The sequence below is a fragment of the Phyllostomus discolor genome, chromosome X (genome assembly GCF_004126475.2).
Source record: "Phyllostomus discolor isolate MPI-MPIP mPhyDis1 chromosome X, mPhyDis1.pri.v3, whole genome shotgun sequence".
In the NCBI taxonomy this organism is placed as follows: Eukaryota; Metazoa; Chordata; class Mammalia; order Chiroptera; family Phyllostomidae; genus Phyllostomus; species Phyllostomus discolor.
Genome location: NC_050198.1, coordinates 41,351,906 through 41,376,533, shown reverse-complemented (window position 1 = coordinate 41,376,533; position 24,628 = coordinate 41,351,906). Strand labels below are relative to the sequence as shown.

The 24,628-nt window shown below is 42.4% G+C and overlaps 1 protein-coding gene across 2 annotated transcripts in view; it reads right to left on the bottom strand.

The window, feature by feature from the left end:
- Positions 1-2,274, bottom strand: part of CD99L2 (CD99 molecule like 2) — a 129,599-nt gene extending 127,325 nt beyond the window's left edge. The window contains exon 1 of one of the 2 annotated variants that reach the window (XM_028522685.2): positions 1,969-2,274. In XM_028522685.2, the coding sequence (XP_028378486.1) occupies positions 1,969-2,035 (67 nt within the window). In that variant the 5' untranslated portion in view covers positions 2,036-2,274. The remainder of the gene's footprint in view (positions 1-1,968) is intronic. The other variant, XM_028522684.2, reaches the window with a different exon arrangement.
- Positions 2,275-24,628: the final 22,354 nt, after the last annotated feature.

The following is a 24,628-nucleotide window of genomic DNA, read 5'->3' as shown; positions in this document are numbered from 1 at the left end:
TAATACCAAACCAGCGAAATGTTTGGGGCAATTAAAAACAGTAAGTGTGAAGCGCCTGACACACCACAAGCACTCAGGAGTTGGTAGCTGGTGATATAGCTGAAGAGTGACACTTGCCTGGTCCCCTCCAGAAACCTCTGTGAGTTGTTAGGCTTTACACAGATTTAGCAAACTGACCAAGGTTCAGAGAACTTTCCCAAAACCACTCAGTCAATAAGCAATAGAAGGAGGGCAGCCTACAGGAGTAAGGAGATATATATATATATCAATCAGTGTTTGAATGCAAGGACTGTGGAATCAGAGAAGCCCAGGATCAAATCTTAGCTTTACTACCTGAGGCAAGTTACTTCACCTCTCTGTTCCTCCATTTGCACATCTGTAAAATGGTTTCACTGGTTCAGTTTCTTCTACCACCTTCTAAACCACCTAGTGTAATGCATGATGGTGAAAAACTGAGACTTAATCATTTATATTCCTCACCTTCTCAATGTATATACCATGTTGAAGACTTTCAGAAGATAGCCTTGAGAGGAGTATCATTTTTCTAACTTTTCTGTGCTTCCACATTCAAATTTTCCACATCATTAGATGCAAGTCAATTAAACAATTATACTTTCTCACAAATGGGAATACACTAAATTAAAATTTTAACCTCAAAAGGAAAAATAAAACAGAAAATTCCACAACCTTGTAACCTGTTTTATTTTTATTCATAGCACTAACAATATACTATAATAGCTTGCCATGTTTGTACTTTTCATTCCCCCTCACCACCACCAGGACATCAGCTCCATAAACACAGAGTCTCAGTTCTGTCCACTGCCACACCACCAGTGTCTAGAATAGAGCCTGGCACCTTTGTGGAATGTTATACCAACTCCACGAGGGTTGTCCACACGAGGAACATTTCTGCATCTTTTGCAAAACTGCCTTGGCTAGCACTGTCTACTGTTTTCCAGTGCTCCTTATATGTAACATAAATCTCATCAGAAGTCAGTACTAGAATAAACTTTTATTTTTGCTGAGCTCACTTGTTTTTCATTAGCTGAATTTGCCTTTGTTGTCAGGAAGTTCAGAGCACAAGGCTGTGCTCAACTGCAGTGTTTTCCTTAACCCCCCCTTTTTTTATGTGAACATGAGATATAAATAACTGTAAGAAGATCCTGCCAGTACACGTGGGAGACCCTATTTTTAACCACAGACTGCATTTATTCTAAGAAGATGCTTCTCAAACTGGAATGCTAATTACCTAGGGATCTAGTTAAAATGAAGAATGTGGCTCAGTAGGTCAGGGGCTAGGCCAAGATGCTGCACTCCTAACAAGTTCCAGGTGATGCTGCGCGGGTCCTGGACTGCACCTTGAGTAGCCAGGATCTAAAAAACTTGTTTCCTTGATTCAGCAGAATTTCTCTCCTTGACCTTGGCAAAATATCACCAATGCTTCAAAAACTAGAATGGTCACCAGAAGCACCTTGGGAGCTGGTTAGACCTACAAGTCACCATCCCTGCAGAGATCCTGACAAAAGGGATAGGAATGCGCACAGGAAGCTCTCCAGGTGCTTCTGTCTCAGATGGCCTAGAAACACATTTTGAGAAGTCCTGCTAAGGGGAATGAGTGCTCATTTAAAGGTTTCCCAAAAGCTATCTCCTGCGGGCAGCAGTTGTCACCGGTGGTGACAACTCCTTCGGGATTTTAAGAGGGTACTATTGCGCTGTTTCCAGCCCAGCACCTGGAGGGGTCCCGGGCTCTCTTCTCCGGCTACCTGGATCCTGGCAGGGTCAGCGCCCGCCCCCCAGGCCAGGGCCCGCACCCCAGCCCCACCACCCGCCAACTGTCTCTGGCGCAGGCCCGTGTGGGAGGCACAGTGCCGCAAATGCGCAAGACCGGGCCTCCAGTGCACCAAGCCCCCACCTCACAGGCCCCCAGGGGTGGGAGGGTCCCCCCCACCCCGTGCCCGCTCGCCTTACCTCTCTGGACCAGCGTGACCAAGGAAAAAGCTAGGTATAAGAGGAACACCGAGCGCCTGGCCACCATTGCTAGGAGCTGATGGAGGGGAGCCAGAGGAGCACAGTTTGCGCGAGAGCACCTCAGAGGCAGGTCCTGATAGAGAGGGGAAAGAGGAGGAGTATCAGGAGGAGGAGGAGCCCTGCCACCCCTGCAGGACCCGCCCAGAGCCAGTGTGAGCTATGTGTCCGGGAGGGGTAGAAAGGGGCGCGCATGAGCCCTGGCGCTGAGTCGAGCCAGGCGAGGGTAAGGTGAGGCGGGGCGAGCCTGTGGCGTGAGGGAGCCGGACACGCCAGCAGTCTCGGTGCGTGAGGGGCGGGGTCTGAGGACGTCTAGCAGGTGGGGCTGTCTGGGTTGAGTCTAGTCCCAGCGCTTGCGTGCGGCCTGCAAGCCGCCTTCCCACCCAGCTCTGGAGATGGAAGTCTCAGAGGTGGACCCTGCCTCCTGGTAGCAGTGAGTCAACAGTGGTGGAGAAGCCAAGGGCGCAAAAGGTGAAAGTGTGCGGTGATTTCCACCCAATGCATCAGACTCCCGGACCGTAGCAGGACCCAGGACTGCGCACAGGCCAGGTGTGGTCAGCCAGCCCTGTGACTCTTGGACAGAGCTCCTTCCCTTATGACCTTGGTGTCATCAGGGTAAAAGAGTCTTCCCTAGAGACCCCTTCAGCACAGCACCTGCCTTCGTGCCTCGGTCACAGTGGCTGAACTTGGTTATTCAGAATGGCGGGCTGCCCGCCCTCTCATTGATCCCTGCAGGAAACTGTAGTGGAACCCTGTCCAGAGATTAAAGAAAAGGGCCGTTCTCATGGTTGGCCACGGTTGGCAAACAGTGACACGTCTCGAAGAAATGAGCCTGAAGCCCGGGTGCCTAGGCAGGCCAGAGGGGAGAGGAAGAGGGGAACGTCCTAAGCTGGAGGTCCGTGGGCCCAGGGGACAAAGGGTGAGGCACAGGGTCAGTGGTCCCAAGGCTTTGATGAATCCTCTGAGAGCACATGTTCGCATCTGTGGAGTCAATCTGTAAACATGCTCACTGATAGACAAACGCACTTCAGTCCTCTTCCATCAACCCCCTCAAATGAAGTCCATTTCCACCACAGGGCAAAATCAGAATCACACCCTACCCTGAACAGCAAAATTCCCTTTGTAGCCTTTGATGCAAACACTATCAAGAAGAGCTCCAGCTGTAGCCAGCTTTTGAGGACAGAGGACAAAGAGAAAGCACCACTGCTCTCTGGAGTGGCAGAGTGGGGTCCTCGAACCTGTCTCTACCATTATTCAACATGGGCTGCCCTTGGCCACATCCTCCTTAAAGGGTAGGTACTACCACCTCCCAGTAGTGTCCCTTCACAGGCTTCCTGTATCCCCCACCAGGCCTACCCTTCCAGAGACACCCCCACCAGTACCTCCCACCCCACTCTGGGCCATAGTGAGGCACAAGGGTCTCCTTGAGATGGAGCCTGTGACTTCCATCCATTGCTCTGAATCCTGGGGCTAGAAAAAGCATATAAGGAGTAAGTGACTATTTGCATTTTCAGGGCAGTGCTTACTTATTCTGTGACACTAACTAGCTGGATAATGAACAGAAATAGCTAGTAGTTACTGAACATACACTAAATATAGACATGACATATTCTAGGCATTTTACCCTTATTTTTTATTCCTTACAACTTCATGCATGACCTCAATGATTAATGAGGGAAAAGGAGAAAAATGGAGGTTCCTTGAGGTTGGGGAGTTAATCAACTCCAGTCCCATAGTGTCAAAGGGCACAAGGGGATCACCAGGAAGCCCAGCCGGTAAATGACTAACAACATGTGCTTTAGAGCCAAATGGTTGAAATCCTGGCTGGATTCAATAAGGTTGTGCTAAGGATCGACTGACATGGTGGAAAGTGGGTGGTCTACAATGAGGAGGTAAGAAAAATGCAGTCCCTGAGTTGAGGCCATCTCACTCAACATGCCCTGGACTGTTACACCCACTGGCAGCCCCTAACTGGTAGATGTGTAGTGCAAACACCTAAATCACACTAGCAGAATACTGGCCATGATATAATACACAGTAAAACTATCTTCTACACCCTGGCTGGTGTGGCTGAGTGGATTGAGTGCCAGCCTGTGAATTGGAAGGTCACCAGTTCGATTCCCAGTCAGAGCACATGCCTGGGTTGCAGGCCAGGTCCCCAGTTGGGGCATACAAGTGGCAACCAATAGATGTATCTCTCACACATCGATGTTTCTCTCACTCTCTTTCTCTCCTCCTTCCCCCCTCTCTAAAAATAAATAAATAAAATCTAAAAAATCCCTACCTTCTAGTCCAGGAGTAGTTGGCGCACTATGGCCCACTGGCCAAATACAGGATACCTGTCTGTTTGGCCTGCAAACTAAGAGTAGTTTTTGCATTTTAAAATGGTTTAAAAATCAAAAGAAGATTATTTTGTGATTAGGAAAAGTTATAGGAAAGTCAAATGTCGGGGTCCATGAAGTTTGTGGGCACATAGCCATTCATTTCTGTATCATAGATGGCTATTTCTGTGCTACTATGGCAGATATGAGTTGTTGTGACAGAGATTGTGGAGCCCACAATATCTAAAATAGTTATTACCTAGCTCTTTACATAGAAAGTTTGCTGGCCCCTGTTCCAGCAGCTTGAACTCTGGCAAGGATGAATATTAACAGGTAATGATGGGAGACCTAGAGTGTGCTCCTCCAGAACACAGGATGACACAGGAATAAGAACCAACAGAAAAGGGTAATGTTTATACCATGTGCCAAAAGACATCCACTCAAAAATATGTAATTTATCAAAGTACTGCAAATGTCTGAGCTGTTATCCTACCAAACAACTCTCTTTATGCAAAACGACTCATCTGGGGCCTGACTAGTCTCTCAGTCTCATAAGTTAGGTTAGTGTGAGTCTGAAAGGGCTTATGACATCTAGGCTCTGAGCCTGCCAGGCTGAGGACCTGCCTAAAATTTGGTTATCCTCTTAGTCAGGTACTGGCTATCCTGCTGAATTGGAAATGAACATGAAATCGACTTACAAACTGGAAATTCTACACTTAGAAACTGTGATTCTGTGCCTCCCTTGGACACAGACATACATTCCCCATTGTCCCACACATGGGAACTGGGGGTGACTCCTGACTCAGCCTGCCTTGTCTCCACCCTCTTGCTACTCCTTACACCTTCCTGAACTTCTCATATCCTGTCACCAATTGTAAAACCTTTTGACCTGACAAGCTCCTCTCCTAAGAAGCCCTGCTTTCCTCAGCTCTGACATGGGCAGAGAAGTATGCTGTGGACAAATGGCCAACAAGCGAGTGGGAATACAAGAGAGGCACAGATGGAGCTGGGAGGACTTCCACTAATGTGAGTTATGTAGACTTCTGAGGGCTAGCCTGGCATTCCATCACTGACCAAACTTATGCCCCCCACCCTCATTACACACCATAGCCTTGGGAAGATGTGTTCTAAATTCCAAAACAGCTGCTATGTCACTATCACTAGTGCGGAGTTCCTGTTTTGCTTCCAAATGCCACAGACCCCTCCTTACAAAGTTCTCCAAGGGAACATCCTTTACCCATGGCCAAAATCAGCCCCACATAGTGGCATCTGCCCATGGGGCACTGGAAAGGCCTTGCCACCACCCCCACCACTATGGAAGAAACCCATCTTGAGAGCAGTACTGTCCCTGTCAAGAGTTCCATTTCCTGCTAACCTCCCCTCCCATTTGATCCTTGGGGTGTGAGAGTGGAGAGGGAGTCCACGTTACTTCAGGGGCAGTGGCAGATGGCCCTGGGACCCAAAGCTGCTCAGCTTGTGCTCCTGGCTTCAACAGCCCTTCCACTTGCTTCCTCTTCCCACAGTCTTGGGCCCTAATCCCTCTTAACCAAACTAGTTTGTGGGCCCCTGCACCAAAGGAGTGGGAAAGGAAGCAACACTCCCACGTCCCACCTCCCTTCCTACTCTGTGGGAGGCCAATTAAGAGACAAAGACTCTGTGCACATCAAGGGGAATTTGAACAGCTAGAGGAGCAGAGGGGAGCACCAAGGGCTACAAAAGTGAGAATGGGAAGGGTTTACAGGAACAAATATAAAGAACACATGGACAAAAACTAGTGGGGGTGGAAATGGGAGGGAGGTGGAGAGGGATGGGTGGGTGGGCTGGGATGGGAGTAAATGACAGAAAACTGTACTTGAACAAGGATTAAAGTAAAATGAAAAAAAAAGTTCCTCAGTGGGTCTTTACCAGTCCCAAGAGAAATAAGAAAAATGAGGTGGTTGTGGCAAGTTGTCCCCAATAAACCTACAATATTGACCTTTATTCTGAAATCACAGGCTTTTTTAGTATACAAAAGTCCTTTATTTCATGAAAACATGATAGTGTTTTGTTTAATGTGCTTACTTTGCAAAATAGAAAATTGGCAACTTTACCCTAACCCAAATGTGAAAAAAAGAAAAAAGAAAGAAATCTACTTGCCAGTGAAATTCACAAGTGTGGGATTCACTGCCTATACCAGCCCACCCACGGCCCTGAAACATAGGAATTTTTTGGAACACACCCCATACGTAAACAGAAGCCCTGAAAATGGATTCTAAAACAATATTCCCTTTTACATTTTTTAAGTTGTAAGCAAATTATCCCTCAGTCTCTGCTTCTCCACAGAGTTCTTATTCTCCTTCTCGGATTTTATAGTAAGGCAAGGTCAGGCAGAACCTTGAATGCCATGCTAATGAGCAAAGATTTGATCCTGAGAACAAAGGGAAGCCACTAAAGGGTTTTAATCACTAAGCAGCAGAGTGTCAGAAAGTGAGGGACAGAGAAAGTGGTCCACAGGAGTGGCATCATCTAGAGGGGAGATGCTGGGATCTGTGGGACTGATGAGAAGGGTTTAGGTTCAGAGTATGCATGTGGTAGCGGTAGCAGTGTCCATGAAAGAAGGGGGTGGGTGTGTGGGCCTGGCTCAGTTCTCAGGCCAGGAAGGGAAGCAAGTCCCAGGTGCTCTGTTGGGAGGAGACAGATGACAATTACAACTCCAAGTGATACAAGTAGTTAGAGAGGAGAGGACAAGGCTCTGTGGGGCCACTTCCAGTTGGATGATCCAGATTAAGCTGATTTAAAAGAAAGTAATATTGTTCACCATGCAGATGGGGGTGGGGAGGGAGGTCGAGAGAATATGGAATCAAAGGCCCAGAAATGAGAAACCTCAAAACATATGGAACACAAGTTGGCTGGAACTAGGTCTTATAGGGCTCACTAAACAGGCAAAGTTTGCAACCTATCCAAAGGCAACAGGGAACCTAAAGAGCTTTCAATGGGGTTGGAGTGAGGCTACAGGGTGAAGAGATCAGGCTGGCATTTCATGAATCCATTTCTTTTTTTAAAGTATATCTTGTTGATTATGCTATTACAGTTGTCCCAATTTTTTCTCCTCTTTATCACACTCCTCCCTGTACTGCCCCCCTATCCTTCAGCATTTCCTCCCCCCTTTGTTCATATAAGTTCTTTGGCTTCTCCATCTCCTATACTTTTCTTAACCCCCCCCATCTATTTTATACCTACCTATTATGCTTCTTATTCCCTGTGCCTTTTCCCCCTATTCTTCCCCTCCTCCTCCCCACTGATAACCCTCCATGTGATCTCCATTTTGGTGATTCTGTTCCTGTTCTAGTTGTTTGCTTAGTTTTTGTTTTAGTTTTTCAGGTTCAGTTGTTGATAGTTGTGAGTTTGTTGTCATTTTACTATGCGTACTTTTGATGTTCTATTTCTTAGATAAGTCCCTTTAACATTTCATATAATAAGGCCTTGGTGATGAAGAACCCCTTTAACTTGACCTTATCTGGGAAGCACTTTATCTGCTCTTCCATTCTAAATGAGAGCTTTGCTGGATAGAGTCATCTTGGATGTAGGTCCTTGCCTTTCATGACTTGGAATACTTCTTTCCAGCCCCCTTTTTCCTGTAAGGTTCATGAATCCATTTCTTTAAGGAGACTCAGAAGTTTATCGTACAAAATCCAGTATCTGCCTTAGAAAATGCTGCCTAGCCAACAGCCATTGAAGAGTAAAAAAGTAGGGAAAGTGGAGAGGGGATTGGGATGGGACAAAGAGGCAGAGAGAAGAGTGAGGAGGAGGCCTGTGCAAGAGTCCCAACAGTGCTTAACTGGGCTCAGGAAGAACAGGGAGCTGGGATGTAGACTCTCGGGCTCTGCTGGCCAGAGACAACCCAGCATGACTGGTCAGGAGCTACAGCTTCACAGACAGAGGTGACTTTTGTCCCTGTGTTTCTGGGGAAACCTCCCATCACACCTGTTGCAACTGTGTGCCATAATATTGCTAACCTCCTGGAAGGAATCCTTTGACCAGAGCATTTTGTAGTCCAGTATCATGAATTCTCATGAGATACTAATTACCTCATCCTTTTTAATCTGTTAAAATTACCATGTGGGGTTTGAAGGGTTTTTTTTCCCTTAACACACCAAGGTCCATACAATGGAGATGATAATGACAATGGTGGCCATGGTAACAACAATACAGGAAGAAAAGAAGATGGGCACAAAATTCCAGTGGGTCACTACTTGGTTTCAAGACTCATTATCATGAGGAATTCTCTTCTCTGGAAATTTAAATGCAGAACACCTGCTCATCTTCTGGAAGCCTGGGTGCCAAGTCAAGCAGGGCAAAACCTGTACTTCCATGTTTTCCTAATGCAGGAGATTGTTCTGTAAATTTTCTAGTGCTCAGTAGAATTAATATGAAGTCTGCTTAGGCATTTGGCAAGAAATAACATACATGTGTGATATTTCTGAAGCAGCATTTCCCAATCTGTATCCTGACCTCTGCAGGCATAGGACTTAACATGTGCCTGCCAAATGCAAAGATATAGGGCCCTATTTAATGTACATAGTGAAGTCTGTCTGAAGCACTTGGGAGACTTAAACCATAGAAACCAACATTTGACTTCTCTCTTTTTCCTGTGATGGAAGCAGTTCAAGAAACCTCCCAGAAAAAGTTACAGGACACAAATGTGTGAAACAGCATCCAATTAACAGTAACAACTTTGTGTCCAAATTACCTCTTCTTGGTTTTCAATAGGCACTCACTACTACCCCTTTGGGGCACCAAATACATCTAACACCCTCCTGCACACAGACAGAGACACACACATCCATAGGGTGCTAGTGGATGTGAAATTGGATATTACAGTAGCCAAATCCCAGCCTATTCAACAAGACCATTTGATTTCATTATGCAAATGTCAAACTTCTGTTTGACTAGACTTTTATCACCAGACATGGGTAAGAAACCAAGGCAGAGAAAAATCAGAGCACTATGGATCTGTCTGTAACTGGTTTTGTGAATTTGAAAAAAACTTGATTAACAAGTATTGATTGAATACTTGGCAATTCAATCCCATCAAAATTTCTCAAAGTGCCCCCTTCTCTCCATTCCTACTAAGGATACCCCTAACACAACTGATCACCTGAGGACTACTGAGAAAAAAATGGAGCATCTTAACTGGGATCCTTACTTCTTTCCCTGCTCTTCTGTCCACTCTTTGCACTAGAGGATGTTCTGAAAGTATTAAGTCAAGCCTGTCAGTGGCTTCTTCCCATTGTCCCTGGGACCCAGTGTAAGTTCCTGAGCTCAGCATTCAAGGCCCAGGATGACATCTCTGACCATCTCCCTCCTACCCATCCTGGCTCCAGCTTGCTACTCCCCAAACCTCTGTGCTTCTTCCTGCCTCTGTGTTTTTGCTCACACTATAACTTCCACCAGATCCTCTTCACACACTAACCTCTCTCCCTGGGCCATCTCATTCATACCCACATGCAGATAACAGCAACCTTTACTTCTCCAGGTGTGTTTCTTCTGTGAAACCAGATACCTACATTCAAATGCTTGTTCTGTGTTGTCTAATGGCTTTTTCAGAGGCATTGCAATGTCCAAAACAGAACTGTCCTTTCTTGTTCCCCAAATCACCCTGTCACTCCCATATATGATGCCTATCTCAGTAAATGGCACCACTGATCTCCCAGTTGCTGGGGCCTTAAACCTAGGAGGCAGCCTTGACTCCTCTCCTGATCTCATCCACTCCATTACCAAGCCCTACAAACTCTGCCTTGTAAACAACCTTGGATGTGCACACTCATCTCTGCCCTGAATAACTGCATGGCTGCCTCCAGCCCAATCTCCACCAAGCAGCCAGAGGGAGCCTCTTAAAAAGTAAGTCAGATCATGTTCCCTTACTTAAAATCCATCAATCTCATGTAAAAGGCGCTCCATCTCACTCAGAGCAGGTCCAAATTCCTGACTATGTTACACACCTGAAACTAATATAATATCAAATGTTAACTATAACTGAAAAATAAAAAAAAAAAATTAAAAGTCCTGCCTGTGGCCTATAAAGCCCTACATATCCTGGCCTGAGCCCACCATACTGCTTTGTGCTGGCAGGTTTTCCTACATATTCTCATTGTCTGCAATGACCTTCCTTCTTTTCTCTACATGGCTGGCTTCAGGTTACCCCTTAAGACTTGTGAGAACATACTGCCTTCTCCTAGCCCCAGAAGGGTAAAGGGCCCATTCGTTTTAATCCGATGGCCTCTGTGCTGGACTGTCCCTTAGAACTGGGCTTGCTGCTTTGGAATTTGCTGTCTCCTCCCAGTGGTCCCCTGGTATTTAGCCCTAGAGACATGACAGAACCTTTTTTATCTTTATAAATTGAGGTAAAATTCACATAACATGAAATGCACCCATTTAAAATGTATAATTCATTACACTCAGCATTGCATAAACATCACCTCTATTTACTTCCAGAATATTTTCATCACCCCAAAAGGAAATCCCCATTAGCAGTCACTCCCTATTTCCCCTTCCCGAGTGCCTGGCAACCACTAATCTGCTTTATGTGTCTATGGATTTACCTGTTCTAGACATTTCATACAAATGAATTGTACAGTATGTGGCATTTTGTGTCTGGTTTCTTCCACTTAGCATAATGTTTTCAAGGCTTACCCATGTTGTAGCATGATCCTTGTTGCTTTTTACAGCTAAATAATATTCCATTGCATGGATAAACCACATTGTGTTTATCCATTCATCCATGCATAGACATTTGGGTTGTTTCCTATTTGGGGCTATTATAAATAATACTGCTCACATGCTATGAACATACATGTAAAAGTTTTTGTGTGAACATATATTTTCATTTATGTTACCCATTGTACTTACCCTAGCACAATGGGTATCCTGTTATCCAAATGCTAATCTCCCCTAAACCTAAGGTCAACATGTACCTCTTTCTTAAAACCTTTGAATGTCAAATGTTATCTGTTTATTTAACAAGAAATGATCTGTTACTACCTTGGAGGGGGAATTTCCACCTTTTATTATTTTCACATATGACCTCATGCTGATTTTATATAGAGGGAAATGTTATGGAATCCAGGGACATCTTACTTCGTGCACAGTGCATGTAATTGGTATGAAATGAACTCTGGTCAAGTTGGCTTGGTGAAGAGGTGGGGCACATCTAAATGTTTTGTGCTCCTAGCACTAGGGTCCTTTCTTTCTCTGCCACCTTCACTCTTCCCATCAGATTCCAGGAAGGGGGAGGGGGGCGGGCGCAGCCCTGGCTGCAGAGCATGGGAAGGCCAGTAGCCTTCCCTTTGTCATCTGTAGGAATTTTCCTTTAGAAACTCTGACCTTTGAATTTTTCTGAGACTATCTCTCTGTGGAGAAAAGTTTTGAAAGAACTAACTGAAAGTACCTTCCTCAGAGATCTCACTGCATCTTCTGGAAGTGTTTTCTCCTTGCTGTCACCACTGTCTTTACCATGGTTCAAGCCATTACCATCTCACATCAAGATTATTGGACCAACTGTTCCCTGGTCCCACTGCCTTGAGTGCTGTCCCGATGAACACATGCTCTGCACAGCAGTTAGGGTGGATGGCCTGAAACAGATTTTCTCCTTTGGTTCCCCAGCTTACAAATGGCAACCTGTCTCCAAGATAAAACCGTGGTCTTGAGAGTGGGGTTCCAGGCACCTCAACCATCTGACCTTGAGGCTCAGACCCTGTCATGACTCTTATGACTGTATTACTGCACTGTGGCACCATTTGTTTCTTTTCAAAATGAAATGGACATATGGATTCCTTGAGACTCAGTCCAGGCCATCCCCTCTCCTGGAATGCCTGACCACTCACAACAAATCCTGAAAGATCAACCTCCTCTCCAAGCATTGTCTCTCATCAGCACTCCTCCCACCTAAGAGCTTTGCCCCAGTGTGAAGCCAGTAAATACTCTCAAAAGAAAGCAATAGTCCACTATGAGGTCCCACTTCACACCCACTAGGGAAGCTATAATTAAGAAGGTAGATAAAGATAAGTATTGCTGAGAATATGGATGAATTTGAACCCTCACACATTGCACCTGGTAGCATCGTCTTAGTTTGAGTGTTATAACAACAGTGCCATAGACTGGGTGGCTTGTAAAAACACATTAACACACATGGAAAGTGGATGGAACAGTACCTGGAATGAAGTAACCTCTCAAGAGTGGTAGTTGTTGTTGTTGTGGTTGTTGTTTTTAACTATTATTATTTTGGCTAAGCAGGTGGGAATGGAAGGGGGCACAATAAGAGAAACATCTGAGTTATACATGCTTCCTGAATCACAATAGAAATATTTTTTACATCTTTTTTCCTATACCTTCTCAGGAGAGCTTGTTCTGATCTACATGAAGGAAGGTGACAGCTCTACTGTCTCCTGGTCAGTCCATAGTGCCTGCATGCATACTCTGTTCTGGATACCAGTAACCTCTCCAAGAGACATTAACAAGCTGGGCTTGCTCCAGAAACAAGTGCTCAGAATGTCAAAGGGAACTCAGGATTTCCATACAAGGAATAGTCTTGGGTAGTGTTTAAGCAACAAAAAAGATGACTTTAAAAGGTAAATGGTAGAAGAGTGATGAGGGAAAATCCTGGAGAGAGTTCATAGGTAATTTGATCTATTGTGTGTGGCCTCAACTTGTGGAAACAAAGATAAAGGGGACAAACTATGGGGTGATGGGACTTTTTAAGAGGCAAAACAACTTCAACATGGAAGAGTTGGGTGGCCTCTTTGGGATGCTTAGGCCCTGGTTCTCTTGTCCCTCTTTCACATCCCTTCTACCTTGGAGCCCTTATGACATATTCTCCTCCTCCCACCAGGTTTAGGCCAGGACAATGGTGAAAGGCTGGTTTCCAAAACTGTTAGAGCAAAGCAAACAGAAGGTTTGGAATGTCCTCTGTTTGCTCTAAGCCTAAATTTGAGAGACACCTTTAAGGCTCTGCCACCTCTTGCCTGTGGCTGAGCTCAATGGACACAGATTTTTCTGCCCACCTTTCCATTCTTGCCCTGTGATGCTGAGCTGAGAGAGTGAGCCTGTGAGAGAACTTTTGCCAAGACCTTTTAGTTGTAATTTCGTCTTTAGAAATAGGATGAATGGATGAATAGGAAAAGCAAACATATTGAAAACAGTCCTGAGATTCTATCTAGATCAAGGCCAGGCTCTAGCTGCTGAATTGGGGCCCAGTCCATCCTTTCCAGAGAACATAAGTCTAGTGTATTTTTCAGTGTGCCCTTTCATCTCTTAAAAATGAAATTCTGACATTTGAATGTGATCCATGCCTTTACATAGTTCTTCATTCAGATCAGTGACGAAAGGCACATGGGGAGGTTTCCCAGCTCAGCCCAAAACCAGAGAAAGCTCCTTAGGGCTTTCAGTATTATCTGGTTCAGCAGCCCCTCACACACAGATGAAGAAACTAAGGCCCACAGACAGGAAACCACTTGTCCAAGGTCACATAGGAAGGCATTAGCAAAGTAAAACTGGCCTCCTGCCTTTCTGTGGAGTTGTGGTTGGTGTGGCTTCCTGAACTGTGGTTGTTCAGTGGCACCCTGGGGACCACTCCTCTGCCACCCTGTCCTCTAAGGAGGTCTTTCATTTGTACCAGATACTTCTGCCAAGTTCAAATCAAGCAGAATGGTTTCTAACCACCATCAGGGTTTTCATATGTAACCCGCAGGAAAGACCAGCTACTGACCCAACACAAAGACAACTTGACTTTCTCCAACAGACCCCAGCACTGGAAGGGGTGATAATTGTTGATTTAAATGTTAATGTTTGTAATTTACAGGTGATACTACTTCTTTTAGTGTCATTTCTTGTGAGCTGTTTGGAAGTATAAACAATATTACCCTTATTAGAGGATGTGTGCTTATTTTCAGTTTGATTTGCCCATTTGGTCAGAGAGAAAGAGGGTTGCAGAGTGTTCTGAGACTAATTCTCCTGTGCCCATGATGGGCCTATCCTGTGCAATGTTCCATTTGCAGTCTATGAATCAAGTGCTATTCATGGGCACAGAACAGAATGAAACAATCCAAATAATTTTGCTTGTTTGACAGTCTCTGAACTCCACTGCCCCCCTTTAAATGTGTAAGCTCAAGGGCTGTTTCAAAGGGCAAATATTGTAAAAATAAGAAATTGTCACAGACTGTACTTAAAAAGAATTCAACTGATGTTGAACTATACTGACCTGTAGGTGGCATGTTTTCAAAGAGATTCACTTGAGTGGATTTGGGTTGAAGAACAGTCAAGAACAAAATAGATATTTGCACATTATACGTGGACACATTTCACCATATAGGGCATCTGTGGAACAGCACCTTCACAGGCTGATTTTAGATCTTGGCCTAACAGATCTGAAGGCAAAGATCTTCTAGTCTAAAGTAATGATTAGAAAAACAAAAATCAAAGTCAACTCTAGATCAACAAGTTAACCACCCCTACATACATCTGAAATCTGTTTGGGAATCATTTCATGGCTGAGGAGGGGAGCTTAAACTCAAACTGTGAATTTTGTGACACAGTGACAGACCCAGTAGCACTTTGGTAAGGGGAGAGAAATGGAAATATGAGCTAAAAAGGATTTTTTTCCAACTGCCTTTGGTTTTCTGTTTTCTAGGCTGCTTATATCCTCCATCAGCATAGATCCAGAGTTGATGCATTGAATTCTATTGTGAGTTGCATGTTGATAAGTTATAATGTGACCCAGCCATTCCACTCCTAGGTATCAATTCAAGAGAAATGAAAACATATATCCACACAAATACTTGTACAAAAATGTTCATAGAAGCATTATTCATAATAGTCAAAGTGGAAATAATCCAAATGAAAAACAGCAAAATAAAATGTGGTCTCTCCATACAATAGAATATTATTCATCCATAAAAGGAATGAAGTATTGATACACACCAAAACCTGGATAAATCTTGAACACAGTATGCTAAGTGAAAGAAGTCAGACACAAAAAGTTACATACTGTATTATTCTATTTATATCAAATGCCCGAAATGGTCAAATACATAAAGACAGAAAGCATACTCATGGTTTCCAGAGGTTAGGGGGATGAGGAGTGACTGTTTAATGAGAGAGGGGTTTCTGTTTGGAGTGATGAACATATTCTAAAATTGACAATGATGATTTCACAACTCTGGAAATGTGCTGAAAGCTACTCTGTGTACATTCTAAAAGCATTAAAGTGGTAAATTTTGTGTTTTTTTAAAAATTTCTTATTGTGACAAAATATATACAAGAAAATTTACCTTTTAGCTATTCTAACTGTATAATTCAGTGACATTGAATACATTCACATTGCTATGCAACAACTACCACTACCCATCTCTAGAACTTTTTCATCTTCCCAAACTGAAACTGCAGAGCCATAAAATAATAGCTGCCTATTACCTCCCTCCCCCCTGCCTCTGGTAATCTCTTCGTTACTTTCTATATTTATGAATTTCACTATTTTAAGTTTCTCATATAAATGGAATCATATAATATTTATCTTTTTGTGTATGGCTTCTTTCATTGAGAAAGTTCATCATGGCATAGCCTGTCAGAGTTTTTTTAATTGTAAATTTTATCTTATGTGAATTTTACCTCAATAAAAAAATATTGCATCCTGATGGGAGATAGAAGTAGTCCATGGAAGCAGGTGTAAAGGCTCCAGATAGTAAAGGGAGGTGTCAGTGTACATGGGGCTGACCAATCTACAGGGCTTGACCGTGGAATGCCTTGAAGCCAAGTGGGGACCATCTAACTTGGTCTTGCTGTATCAGTGATGGCAAGTCACTGAAGGATTTATAACGTATGATATGGGGAGACATGGGCATTAGAAAGTTCACAACAGGAAGGGGGCAGGAAGTTCATCAGGTAGACCAGTGGGCAGTCTGGCATGCCATTATGCCCTTGTAAGTAGTTTAGGTGTTGAGTGTAGGATGTTCCTTTGGGGAATGGATGTGGCCTGCTCTGCTATGTCTCTAATTGACTCAACTGCATTATATAAAGGCTTGAAAGTGCCATGATACATCAGCAAGGAAAAGCAGGTGTCCTACAAAGAAGAATCAGGGAATGTAGATCTATAGTCAACTCTAGAGCCACCAGGTGACTGCTCCCCTTACACCTGGGAGCATGGGAATTTGTGTCATTATAACACACACCAGCAAAAAGAGAACCTCTTGAGGGATCCTGGAGTCTTTCTCATCACCATTTAAGGGAGGAGGTTTGGGTTGGTCAATGTAAATTTCAAGTCCACAGGCAAATATTTCTCACCTCCATTCCTGTGGGAGGCTGAGTAATGACCTACAAAGATATCTGCATCCTAATTCTGAGAACCTGTGAATGTTACCTTACATGTCAAGAGACTTTGCAGATGTGCTTAAGTTAAGGATCCTGAGATGGGGAAATTATCTTGGATTATCCGGCTGGGCTCTAAATATAATCACAAATGTCTTAACAAGAAGGAGACAGAGGATCATTGCCCACAGAGGCAATGTGACCACTGAAACAAGATTCTCTGCTGCTGGCTTTGAAGATGGAAGCAGGTCCCATAAACCAAGGAATACAAGGAATGCAGTTCTAGATGCCAGAAAAGGCAAGCAAACATATTTTCCCTTAAATCCTCCTGAGGGAGGGTAGCCTAGCTGACATGTTGGATATAGCCTAAAAGAAAGATTTTTTGGGCCTCTGACTTACAGAAATATAAGAGAATAAATGCATGTTGTTTGAAGCTACCACATGGTGGTAATTTGTTACAGCAGCCAAAGGAAATGAATACAACTCCCCTGATGTGATATGCTTTGAGAAGTTACTATAGCCACGGAAGTTTGGGCTCAAGAACAGGGTATTCAGTGTGAATTTGCTCCTTGCCAAGAACAGTCTACACTGGCCTGACTGAATTCCTATGTATGTAATGCCCTGATTGTTCTGGAACTTGCTGGAATATGCCATGCAATAACAGGAGGCATGGTAAGGGCCACATTCTTTAGTCTTAGCAGACCAGCTTCCTAGTGCACAGGATCTTGCTCCCTTAGCCTAGAGTTGTGGGTAAAGCCATTTCTGCCTAGCTCTGCCCAGGCATCTGACTGTACCATCTACCTTACCTGTCTGGGCAGAATGTAGTCAAAGGAATATTATTCTTTCACTGTCTTAACAAAACTTCTCTTTAGGGTCTACTCTAAGAAGTGAATTCTTGGCTTGTCTAGCAACCATCATGTTTTTATGACTTTCTACTTTGTGCTCTCAACTATGTTTGGCTTAAAGTGTGAGCTATATTTGCTTATTCATTTACCAAATATTTACCAGGGGCCATACTTCTGAAGGCTGTAAGGAAGGATCTGTTGCAGACCTCTCTCCTACTTTATGGTGGCTGCCATCAATCTTTGGTGTTCCTTGGCTTGTAGATGCATCACTCTAATCTCTGCCTCTGTTTTCATATGTCTTACATGGATACTAGTTAATAAGTTCAGTATGGAGTCATCTTAACTTGATTACATCTGCAAAGACCCTGTTTCCAATTAATATCGCATTTACAGGTACCAGGGATTAGGACTCCAACATATCATTTTAGGAACATGATTCAAACCCTAATACCTTTCAAACGGTCTTGGCTATTCCTGATGCTTTGAGGTAAAGCTGACTGTTTTTCCCATTCAGTGTCCATTATGATTCTCTTTCTTCTGCTAGCTAGAACATTGGAATAAGAAGCAGCCACCTCCAGCACCTGGGCATTCAAGATTGGCCAGCAGACTCAATGGGCCTTCCTATCTGACTGACAATAGATAAGGAAATGTATATAGTTCCAGATACCAAGGAATAATTACTCTCCTGGCTGGCTTCAGTCAATCATGCTAAGCCAAGAGGGTCTGTAAACAATGATGGGTATTCCTCTGCCCCAAATTTGGATCAAGTGAAACCTGTACATTATTGTTTATAGCCACTTTACTCATTTATGTGTTTGTTTATTTATTCATTCATTCATTCATTCATATATTCATTCATTTATTTTATTGTTGTTCGAGTACAGTTGTCTCCATTTTCCTGCCACCATTCCCCACACTCTGCCCATCCCCACCTCTCACCCTTGATCCTACCTCCCTTTGGCTTTGTCTATGGGTCCTTTATACATGTTCCTTGATGACCCTTCCTCTTTTTCCTCCCATTATCCCATTCTGACCACCCCTCTGATTACTGTCAGTTGGTTCTTTATTTCAATGTATCTGGTTATATTTTGCTCACTCATTACTTATTTTGCTTATTTTGTTTTTTTTTTTTTTTGATTAGGTTCCACATCTAGGTGAGGTCATATGATATTTGTTTTTCACTGCCTGGCTCATTTCACATAGCATAATACTCTCCAGTTCCATTCATGCCATCATGAAGGGTAGGAGCTCCTTCTTTCTTCCTGCTTCATAGTACTTCATTGTGTAAATATGCCATTGTTTTTTGATCCACTCATTTACTGACAGGCACTTAGGTTGCTTCCAACACTTGGCTATTGTAAATTGTGCTGCTATGAACATTGGGGTGCATAGGTTCTTTCAGATTAGTATTTCAGGGTTTTTAGGGTATAATCTCAGCAATGAAATTGTCAAGTCAAAAGGCAGTTGCATTTTCTGAGGAAATTGCATACTGTTTTCCACAGTGGCTGTCCTAGTTTGCATTTCCACCAACAATGCACTAGGGTTCCCTTTTCTCCACAACCTCTCCAACATTTGTTGTTTGTTTTGTTTATGATGGCCATTCTGACCAGTGTGAAGTGGTATCTCACAGAGGTTTTAATTTGCATCTCTGATGGCTAGTGATGCTGAGCATCCTTTCATATGTCTCTGGGCCCTCTATATGTCCTCCTTGGAGAAGTGTCTGTTCAGGTCCTTTGCCCATTTTTTATTTATTTTTTTTATTTCCTGGAGTGGAATCATGTGAGTTCTTTATGTATTTTGGGGACCAAACCCTCAGAAATGATCCAATTATCATTTCCAAATATACTTTTCTATATGGTTGGTACCCTTTTCATTTCAAAGCCATGCAGAAGCTTTTTATTTTGATGAAGTCTCATTTGTTCACTCTTTCCTTTGTGTCCCTTGCTCTAGGGGATATATCGGCGAAAATATTGTTACATGAAGTATCTGAAATTTTCCTGCCTATGTCCTCCTCTAGTACTTTTATCATGTCATGACTTATATTTAACTTTTTTATCTGTCTTGAGTTTATTTTTGTATATGGTGTAAGTTGGTGGTCAAGTTTCAATTTTTTGCATGTAACTGTCCAGATGTCCGAGCACCATTTGTTGAAAAGGCTACTTTTACTCCATTTTATGCTGCTGCCCCCTTTGTCAAATATTAATTGACCATAGAGACTTGGGATTATTTCTGGGCTCTCTATTCTGTTCCATTCATGTATGTGTCTGTTCTTATGTCAGTGCTGGACTGTTTTGATTACAGTGGCCTTGTAATACAATTTGATGTCAGGTATTGTGATCCCTCCTACTTTTTTCTTCTCCCTCAAAATTGCTGTGGCTACTGGGGGTCATTTATGGTTCTGTATAAATTTTTGAAATGTTTGTTCTATATCTGTGAAATATGTCATTGGTATTTTAATAGGGGATCTATACGTTGCTTTGGGTAATGTGGACATTTTGATGATGTTAATTCTTCCAACCCATGAACATGGTATATACTTTCATTTATTTGTATCTTCCTTAATTTCTTTTTTCAGTGTTGAGTAGTTTTCTGAGCACAGGTCTTTTGCCTCCTTGGTTAGGTTTATCCCTAGGTACTTTACTTTTCCTGTTGCTATAGCAGTGTTATTTAAAATAGCCAAAAAACAGAAGTAACCTAAAATGGCCATCGACAGATGAAAAAAATAAGCAAACTGTGTTTTATCTGTACAATAAGATATTACTTGGCCAAAAAGGAATGAAGTACTGATACATGCTATAACATGAATAAACTTTTAAAACTTCATGCTATGTGAAAGAAAGCAGACACAAAGGCCACATACATATAGTATGATTCTATTCACATAAAAGTCCATAACAGGAAAATTCATAGAGACAGATAGCAGATTAGTTATTACTTATGGATGAGGAGATGGGGTAGAGGTAAAGGGCAGTCATAGCTAAAAGGTACAGACAAGGTTTCTTTTTTGAAGTGATGAAAATAAAACGCTCTAGCCCTGGCTGGTGTGGCTTAGTGGGTTAAGTGCCATCCTGCTAATGAAAGTGTCACCAGTTCAATTCCCAATCAGTGCACATGTCTGGGCTGCAGGCCAGGTGTCCAGTAAGGGGTGTGCGAGAGGCAACCACAGATTGATATTTCTCTCCCTCTCTTCTCCTTCCCTTCCCCTCTCTAAAAATAAATGAATAAAATCAAAAAGAAAGAAAGGAAAATGCTCTAAAACTGTGGTGGTAGCTGCACATACCGGTGAATATGTTAAAAACTTTTGAATTTTATACTTTAAATAGGTCAGTTATATGATAAGTGAATGACATTTCCATAGAGCTATTTAAAAACATATGCTATAAATTCTTGCTATCTGTACATGGTACATATATAGAGAATACTGTTTTCATTTAGCTATGTTTATATGAAGGTCTCACACTCAATTATCTTGTCACTACATGGTTGTTTTACCTAATTAATTTGTGTTTACCCCATCCATATTCTAATATACATTTAATATTTTATTTTTGTTTTTATTGAATTTATTGGGGTAACATTGATTAATGCAGTTACATAGGTTTCAGGTGTATACTTCTAAGATTTATTTATTTATTTATTTATTTATTTTTAGAGAGGGAAGGGAGGGAGGGAGAGAGAGAGAGGGAGAGAGAGAGAGAGAGAGAGAGAGAAACATCAATGTGCGGTTGCTGGGGGTTATGGCCTGCAACCCAGGCATGTACCCTGGCTGGGAATCGAACCTGGGACACTTTGGTTCCCAGCCCGCGCTCAATCCACTGAGCTACGCCAGCCAGGGCTTAGGTGTATACTTCTAAAACACATCATCTGTATGTTGTATTGTGTGTTCATCACCCCAAGTCAAATCTTTTTCCATCACTATTTATCCCCCCTTTACTTTCTTTTACTTCCTTGTACCCCCTTTCCTCTGGTAATCACCACACTGTTGTCTGGGTCTAGGAGGGGTTTTTTTTTTGGACATTTTTCATAGCAATATTTTTTCTGATATATCTCCTCAGGCAAGGGAAACAAAAGAAAACATAAACAAATGAGACTACGTCAAACTAAAAAGTTTTTGCATAGCATAAGAAACCATCAACAAATTGAAAAGACAACCCACTGAATGGGAGGACATATTTGCCAATGATACATCTAATAAGGGGTTCATATTCAAAATGTATAAAGAACTTATAGAACTCAACACCAAAAAAACCTCATCCAATTTAAAAATGGGAAAAGCACCTGAATAGATACTTCTCCAAAGAGGACACACAGACGGCCAATAGGCATATAAAAAGATGCTCAACATCACTAATCGTCAGAGAAATGCAATGAGATATTGCCTCACACTTGTCAAAATGGCTATTGTCAATACATCAATGAAAACAAAGTGTTGGTGAAGATGTGGAGAAAAGGGAAACCTGTGCACTCTTGGTGGGAATACAGACAGGTGCAGCCACTGTGGAAAACAGTATGAAGTTTCCTCAAAAAATTAAAAGTAGAACTGTCTTATGACCCAGTGATTCCACTACTGGGAATATATCCAAAAGCCAAAAACAGTGATTTGAATGAATATATGCACTCCTTTGTTCATTGCAGTGTTATTTACAATAGCCGAGATTTGGAAACAGCCCAAGTTTCCATCAGTAGATGAGTAGATAAAAAAGTTGTGGTACATTTACACAATGGAATACTATGCAGCCACATTCATGTATATTTTAAAATTATTACTTGGATTCAGTTGACATGCAAAAAGGAAGTCTGTGTTTACTAAATAAACTGTACTGAGTTTTTTAAGATAATCATGTTTATCCTTACTCTTTTTTGTTCTATAGTATTAAGGCTGGACTTCAGCTTAGTGAATGTTTTAGTTTCCTATTGCTGCTGTAACATATTGCCATAAACTTAGTGCTTTTGAATGACATAAATTTATTCCTATAATTATGGATAGCAGAAGTTTTAAAAATCAAGGTGTGGACAGGGCTGCATTTCTTCTGAAAGCTCTAGAGGAGTACCAGTTCCTTCACTTTTAGATCCACCTGTGCCCCTTGGCTCATCCCTTTCTGCCATCTTCAAATCCAGAAACATAGCATTGTCCAATCTGTCTCTTTTTCTGACTCTGATCTTCCTGCATCCCTGTTATAAGAACTCTTATGATTACATTAGGTCCACCAGGATAATCCAAAATAATCTGTGCATCCCAAGATTCCTAACTGCGAAGTCCCTTTTACCATGTAAAGTAAGATAGTAGCTTGATCTAGGCTTAGGAATGGACATTTTGTTGGGGGAGGGAGTTATTATTAAGCTGATAGCAGTGAAGTTCCTGTTTACTTTATTAAGTTTGTGGAGGTTTTTTTAAAATTAAATTTATTGTCCTGGCTTGTGTAGCTCAGTGGATTGAGCAGAATCTTGTGAACTGAAAGGTGGCCAGTTCAATTCCCAGTCAGGGCACATGCCTGGTCTGTGCGCCAGGTCCCCAGTAGGAGGTACATAAGAGGCAACCACACATTGGTGTTTCTCTCTCTCTCTCTCTCCCTTCCTTACCCTCTATCTAAAATAAAAATAAATAAAATCTTAAGCAAATGGGACCTCATCAAATTAAAAAGCTTCTGCATGGCTTAAGAAAACAGCATTAAAATGAAAAGAGAGACAACCATATGGGAAAACATATTTGCCAATGATACCTCAGACAAGGGCTTGATCTCCAAAATATATAAAGAACTCACATGACTCCACTCCAGGAAGACAAAAAACCCAATTATAAAATAGGCAAAAGACTTGAACAGAAACCTCTCCAATGAGGACATACAGAGGGCCCAGAGACATATGAAAAGATGCTCAACATCACTAGCCATCAGAGAGATGGAAATTAAATCCACAATAAGATACCACCTCACACCAGTCAGAATGGCCAACATAAACAAATCAATAAACAAGTGTTGGAGAGGATGACGAGGAAAGGGAACCCTAGTGCACTGTTGGTGGGAATGCAGACTGGTGCAACCACTGTGGAAAACAGTATGGAATTTCCTCAGAAAACTAAAAATCTGCCTTTTGGCCCAGCAATTCCACTGCTGGGATTATACTCAAAGAGCCCTGAAACATCAATCCAAAAGAACCCATGCACCCCAATGTTCATAGCAGCATTATTTACCATAGCCAAGTGTTGGAAGTAACCTAAGTGCCCATCAGCAAATGAGTGGATCAAAAAACTATGGTACATTTACACAATGGAATTCCACACAGCATAGAGAAAGAAGGATCTTATTTTCCTTTGCGAAAGCATAGATGGAACTGGGGAGCATTATGCTAAGTGAAATAAGCCAGGCGCTGAGGGACAAATACCATAGGATCTCACCTTTAACTGGAACATAATCAACAAAAGAAAAAAGCAAACAAAATATAACCAGAGCCATTGAAATTAAGAACAATATAACAATAGCCAGAGGGGAGGGGGAAGGAGTCAGTGGGAAGAAGGGTTTTCAGGAACTACTATAAAGGACATAAGGACAAAACCAACGGGGAGGGTAGAAGCAAGGGAGGGAGGTGGGTTTGGAGGGAGTGGGGGGAGAGCTGGGGAGAAAATACAGACAACTGTAATTGACCAACAATAAAATAATTTAAATTAAAAATATAAATAAATAAATAAATAATTTATTGCAGTAATGTTGGTTAATAAGATTATATAGATTTCAAGTGTAGCTTTCTATGATACATGATCTGTGTATTGCCTTGTGTGTCCACTACCCAAAGTCAAATCATCTTCCATTGCCATATATTTGCCTCCTTGATGAGCCTTCACCCCCCTTTCCTCTGGTAACTATTACACAGTTGTCTGTGTCTGATTTTCAGTTTTATATTCTACATATGAGTGAAATCACATGGTCCTTAGCTTTTTCTGACTAACTTATTTTGTTTAGCATAATATTCTCAAGGTCCATCCATGTTGTCACAAATGGTAGGGTTTCATCTTTATATATATATATATCTGAGTACTATGCCATTGTATATATACCACATCTTCTTTATTCAATTACTTTTGTTGTTTCCACATCTTGGCCACCA